The 6,568-nt window shown below is 37.9% G+C and overlaps 1 protein-coding gene across 1 annotated transcript in view; it reads left to right on the top strand.

Moving 5' to 3' along the window:
- Positions 1–2,012, top strand: part of RGS22 (regulator of G-protein signaling 22) — a 104,452-nt gene extending 102,440 nt beyond the window's left edge. The window contains exons 24-27 of the mRNA XM_014550218.1: positions 646–739; positions 854–892; positions 1,189–1,236; positions 1,879–2,012. Of these exons, the coding sequence (XP_014405704.1) occupies positions 646–739; positions 854–892; positions 1,189–1,193 (138 nt within the window). The 3' untranslated portion in view covers positions 1,194–1,236; positions 1,879–2,012. The remainder of the gene's footprint in view (positions 1–645; positions 740–853; positions 893–1,188; positions 1,237–1,878) is intronic.
- The last annotated feature ends 4,556 nt before the right edge of the window (positions 2,013–6,568 follow it).

The following is a 6,568-nucleotide window of genomic DNA, read 5'->3' as shown; positions in this document are numbered from 1 at the left end:
AATCATTATTTTCATTATTGCTCTTTAATGTATACATGCTGAATTACACTAGGAATTGTTAAAATAATAACACACTGCCATTTAGTATGTGTGGGATGCTCTACACATGCATTTCTTTCAGATAAATGTTACAAGTTGAAGAATTGTAATTAATCCAAAGGCAAAATTACCCCACAAAAAACTTGGATCTTTCCTAAGCACATAAGTTCATAATCAAATTGAATGTATAACGGTGACTGAATAGCTGTCAAGAAATCCATGAAATTTTTGAGAAATTGTTTTACTGAGAAGTAGTGAATCATCCTTCTCACATCCCCACCCGCCTCCCAACCTGAGGCGAGGGAATGTAACATTTTAAGTCCAGGCTATAGGAAAAAGTGCCTTTACTCCATCAAAATATTCTTATTAAAATGGTGTAAGGTAGACTGATAACAGTTTGTGGTGACCAGTTGAAAGGTTAAGTGGTTAAGTTCCACTTGTGAAATTTTATATAATAATAAATTGTGATATGTGCACATTTTATCATATGGGTTATACTGCAATAAGATGTTCAAACGAAGGGGCTGATATAAGTTATCATCTTACCTTCAACTTATTCTCTGGGGCAAACATTTCTAAAATTCACTCTGAAAATCATTTTTCTAGCCATCCTGGTGCTACTCAAAGTACATAGAAGCCTTAGAGCAGGAAAGGATTCTTCTTAAAGTTCAAGAAGAAATAGAAAAGAAGTTGTTCACGGGTAATTTTTGCTTTTTGCTTGCACGTTGTTTGTTATCTCCCATCGCAGGTTTATTTTAGAGGACTTTGCTGATGATTGCTTCACTGTGTCCCTTATCTCTCTTATTTTGTGCAGGTGGACTATCTCTTACAAATGTTAAGCCTAATTCTTCAGGTACGTCTCTGAAAAAGACCTCATCTTCCCAAAGCAACCAGAGTGAGTTTCCGATGACAGTCTGTGAGGAGGTCCTCAGTTCTTCCTTCCTTCTTGTTAGAGCTCTGCCTTTGTCCTGGCCTTGCCGACTAGAGAGGGCAGGGGACGAGGACTGCCTCCCTCCAACTGATCTGACCCTGAAAGTTAGGAGAATTTCTGTGTGTGTGTGTGTGTGTGTGTGTGTGTGTGTGTGTGTGTGTGTGTGTGTCCCCCCGCTGAGGAGAAAAGGCATATCTAACATTTCATTCCATTTCCAGAGTGACAGTACGCCTGTGAGTGTATACCCTGGTGCTGATAGGTGCAAGGTAAGTCATGGACTGAAAGTTGATCAGTTGTATCCATGTGCCTATAATATACATACTCATGTGCTTTCACAGCTGTATACATGTACACACAAAAAATACATGCACATCAAACATATATACACACCAAATAAACACATGCATACCACACACACACACCACTAACAAACGTATGGGTAGAGCACTTTGCCTCCCTTCTGAATGGTACAATCTGAAAAGGACTTTGGATACAAATGTTAGAGTTTAACGATGCCCCTATAAAGTAGTATGGTAGTATAATGTAGTATACGTATAACCCATTGACCCAGTACTTGAAGAACCAGTAAAAGTCCCCTTTCTCTTACCTTCTGTCTTGCAGCTGACCTTTTTATTTCTCTAAATCCTTAGAGTCCTGACTCTTGGGAGGGTTTGATGAGCAGATCTTGATGTTCTGAGCCTGCTCATCTTTTTCCTCTCTGGTTTATCCTAGCCACTGCCCCTTTCTCTCAGTTGCGCTCTCCTTAGGCCAACCTCACATGTAGAATGTACTGACACATGCTAATGTTTTTATCCTTATCACAACTCTATGTTAGGTTTCTTGGTTTGTTTTGGATTTATGTTTTCTATAGCTACTTATGTTTTCAACCATTTATTTTTCTCTTGCAGGAATTCTTTAAGCCCAATTTAACTGACATGGAAGCTCAAGTGATTTTTTGATGGTCTTCATTAGAGCAAGCCTTCCATCTAAATAAAGTTTGGCTTGTTTTCGCCCACCATTTTAAAATGACAGCTGTTCTGCACACATGACATACAGACTATAAAATTTTTAAAAACGTATTTAGAATAAAGCTACTCTCTAGGTTAGACAATCAAAATGTTTATCACAGATCTTAAGGATGCATCATGCTCCTCAAGTAATTTTTCAACAAATATCCTTGATCGTGACTACATTTGATTAGCAGATATATTCAGTAGGTGGTTAGGGAACTAATATTCCTAGCAATAAATTGGCCCAAAACATAAAAGGGAAGAGCCTTCCCCAGCCCATTCCTATCCCCAACTCTAAAGGAACCCTATATTAAAACAGTGGTTCTCAAACTTCAGTGTGCGTAAGACTCACTGGTGACATCTGCTAGCAATACAGATTCCTGGACTTGCTCTCGGAGTCCGATTCACTAGTTCTCTAGACATTCCAGGTGATTCTGACTCAGGTGGTCCCCAGGCCACTCTGTGATAAATGGTAGCAAGAGAAGAGCCTTCAAAGGGAAAAGCCCTCTTATTGACTGGAGTTACACTCGTAGCAGAGAGAACCCAGTCTTACACCCTTCCCTTCCCTGGAGTGAAAGGCCAATGTGTCAGAAATGACTGCACCATCTCTAGCCTTCTGGACTCAGAAGCTCCAAGGTCTATGGCCTGGGTTACAGGATGGCAAGCATCAGATTCCACTCGGATACAGTCTCAGAAAGCATTTTCACAGTGGGAACTGCCATTTCTAATTCTCTGAAGAGTTAGACATTTTAAAGAGGGAAAGCACCAGTAGGCGCCATCTTTTTTTCTAACACAGGTTTTTAAGGAGCATTGGGACTCTGTATTTCCTAGAGTTTGCTCTCACACTACCCCACAACCCACAGTGGCCGAGAAGTTGTCTGTTTTCCATTTGTTACCCTTGTTCTTTGTTTCTTTTTTTGTATTCCACTCTTTTTCTGCCTTTTGTTTTGTTTTGAGTAATTTATGTGATTATATTTTCTCTCCTCTCAGCATATCGGTTATACTTCTTTTTAAAATTTTCTTATTGGTTTCCATAGAGTTTACAGTATACCTTTACAACTAATAAAAGTCAACTTACAAATAATACTCTACTGCTTCATGGGTCGTGCAAGTACCTTATAACAGAGTATATCTAAGTCCTCCCTCCTGTCCCTTATCACATTGCTGTCAATTCACTCTACTAATCCATAAGCTATAATCACTGAGTGCATTATTGCTATTATTGTTTTGAACAAACTATTTTCTGTTAGGTCAATTAAGAAGAAGGAAAAATAAAACATTATTTTACCTCCATTTATTTCCCTTTTTTAATGCTCTTCCCTTCTTTATATAGATCTGAGTTTTTTACCTGGATCATTTTCCTTCTCTCTAAGGAACTTTTAACATTTCTTGCAAGGCATGTCTAATTAGGACTCAATACTAAATCAACTATATAATATATCCATAAAAATTTAAAAAATAGATAAATAGCATTTCATAAAATTTTAAAACTTTTGTACTTCAAAAGATCCCATTAAGAAAATGAAAAGACAAACCAGGGACTCAAAGAAAATATTTGTAAATCATATATTCTGCCAAAGACTTAAGTCTAGAATATATAAAGAATCCTTACAATTCAACAGGAAGAAGACAAACCATTTTTAAAATGAGCAAATTATTGGAAAAACACTTTACCAAACAAAATATGTGAATGGCCAGTAGCACATGGAAAGCTATTCAAACATCATTAGTCATTAGGGCAATGCAAATAAAAAACAACTCACATTCACTAGAATGGAGATAATAAAAAAAGATAAGAAATAACAGGTATTACCAAGTACGTAGAGAAACTGGACTTTCATAAATTGCTGGTGGAAATGAAACTGGCACTTTAGAAAAATTGGGCAGTTCCTTAAATAGTTATATGTTTACCACACTACTTAGCAATTCAACTTTTAAGAATCTACACAAGAGAAATAAAAACATTTCCACACAAAAATTTGTATGCTAATATTCATGACAGTACTGATCATAAGGGCCAAAATATGAATGCTATACAAAAACCAATCAACTCATGAAAGGATAAACAAAATGTTGCACATACACACAATGGAGTACTATCCAACAATAAAAAGAGCACAATACGGATACATGTTGCAACATACATGAACCTCAAAAACATGCTAAGTGAAAGAAGACAGATAAGTAGCATTTATTATATGACTAGAGGCCTGGTGCACGAGATTCGTGCAGTAGGGAGGGTCCCTCAGCCCAGCCTGCGCCCTCTCGCAGTCTGGGAGCCCTCAGGGGATGTCCACTTGACAGCGTAGGCCCACTCCCCAGCAGTCGGTCGCCTTTAGCGCGGCTGCAGAGGCAGGAGAGGCTCCCACCACCACTGCTGCGCTCACTAGCCATGAGCCTGGCTTCTGGCTGAGCGGTTCTCCCCCTATGGGAGTGTACTGACCACCAGGGGGCAGCTCCTGTGTTGAGTGTCTGCTTCCTGGTGGTCAGTGGGTGTCATAGCAACCGGTCGTTCTGCTATTCGTTTGGATTATATAGAATTCCATTTATATAAAATGTCCAGAAAAGGACAATCTGTAGAGATAGAAATTAGATAGTGGTTGCCTGGGGCCTAGGATGAAAACTGGGATTAATTGTAAATGGGCATAAGGGATCTCTTTGGGGTGATAGAAATGTTCTAAAACTGCACTGTGGTGATGGTTGCAATATTCTCTAGATTTGCTTTAAAAAAAATCATTGAATCCCCCCTCTAAAAAAAAAATTGAATCCTAAAATGAGTGAATTTTATAGTATATAAATTGTGTTTCCATAAAGCCATTTGCAAAAAATTACTGAAACCAAATTAACACACCAAAGAAGTGTGTGTGTGTGTCTTTATTTTTCATTTGTATTTGAAGTGGTTGCTGGTATTAACAAAGGGCTATTACAGTGATTCCATTTCATACAGGAAGAAGACCATAAACCTTGGCATCAAACACATCTATTAACTCACACTTCCTACCATATCTATCTCTCCTCGCTTACAATAAAACCAGAGAGGCTCAACCTTTTTGGTCTCAAGGTCTGTTTATACTCCAAAAAATATTAAGAACTCCAAAGATCTTTTAATTATGTGATTTATATCTATTGATATTTACTGAATTAGAAATTAAAACTGAGAACTTTTTAAAAGATTTATTAAAATATCAATAATAAACATATTAAACATATAAACCTGCTAGCACAAATTATACGTTTTTCTTTTAAAAGACTATATTTTTGAAACAGTACAATTTAGGGAAAAGAGTAGCATTGCTTTACATTTTTGCAACTCTCTTCAATGTCCGCCTTAAAAAAAAAAGGCTGAAATCATATATCTGCTTCTGCTTTTAATCTGTTATGTTATATTGTTTTGGTCAAACTATATGAAGAAAATCTGGCCTCACACAGATATGCAGTTGGAAAAGGAAAGGAGTATTTTGATAGCTTCCTCAGATAATTAGGGGTATTCTTCTTTGTACTACCCCAGCACTTGAAAAACTGGTCGATTCATAAAGGTTAGTTGCAATATGGAATCTGAAACTGTACCAATACTTCCCATACTCTGCTACATGAAAATCTATTGGTCTTTGTGGCCCTTTGAATGGATCTTTTATCCATGTGTGATTTTGTAACCTCATGCATTGTTCTTTTTTGGGGGGATTCACTGAGTTATGCAGATATTCCAAGTATTGCCATTGTATTGTACCACATCAAAAAATCACCAATCTCATCAGAAAAATCTGTGAGAATTGGGAAGCTGCCGAACCCACAGTGGTAGATATGTTCTCCAGAATTCTTACCTTCACTGGAAGCTTGTATTTTGTCATCGGAAAAAATACTGTTTGTTGTTTTCCTTGAAGTAACAGTTTTACTTTGTACATTTTTGAGAAAACACCTGCCAAATACCCCAGTCTGAGTAGCTGTAATTTGTATGTCAGTCCTTCCACGTGAAAGTGGCGTTTCATCTGGCAGCCCAGACAGTTGCACGCAGGCTTTTTCTGGAGATAACCATTATACTTTGGTTGCACTGGGCATGCTTTCTGTTTACTTCCCATTTCATCATTAGAATATTTTTTAAATGTGTACTCAAGGGTGAACATTTAATAAAGTTAATACTTTGTGACATTCTTAAGTGAAATTGGCTTCTTTTTTATAAAAGTGAAGAATGCAATTGTTTTGGTGCCACTGCCTTGATAAAGGGGCGAGCAGTTTCACCCACCATTGCCTTAGCATCGTCAGTACAAGTACCAGCACAGGGGGAAAGGCACATGCCATCTTAATATTATTCTGAAAATAGCTTTGACCTCATGGGTCCCCTGAAAGAGTAGTGTGCAGACCACCCTTTGAGAACCACTGAACAAATGACAGCCCAGGAGTAAGTCGTGCGGTTGCATATCCATTCCATCTCCTGGGCATCCCTTTCTTCTTCCTCCTGCAGAATTCCTACCCATTTTTCAAAGGCCCAATTCAAAATTCTCTGCTTCTTAAAGTTTTCCCTGACCCTTCCCCCTCAACCCCATTGAATTGATTGGTTGGTTTTTTAAAAATCCTCACCCAAGGATCTTTT

Source organism: Myotis brandtii, unplaced genomic scaffold (genome assembly GCF_000412655.1).
Source record: "Myotis brandtii unplaced genomic scaffold, ASM41265v1 scaffold59, whole genome shotgun sequence".
Taxonomy (NCBI): Eukaryota; Metazoa; Chordata; class Mammalia; order Chiroptera; family Vespertilionidae; genus Myotis; species Myotis brandtii.
Note: the sequence above shows the minus strand (reverse complement) of the source record. Positions and strands in the feature narration are given on the sequence as shown.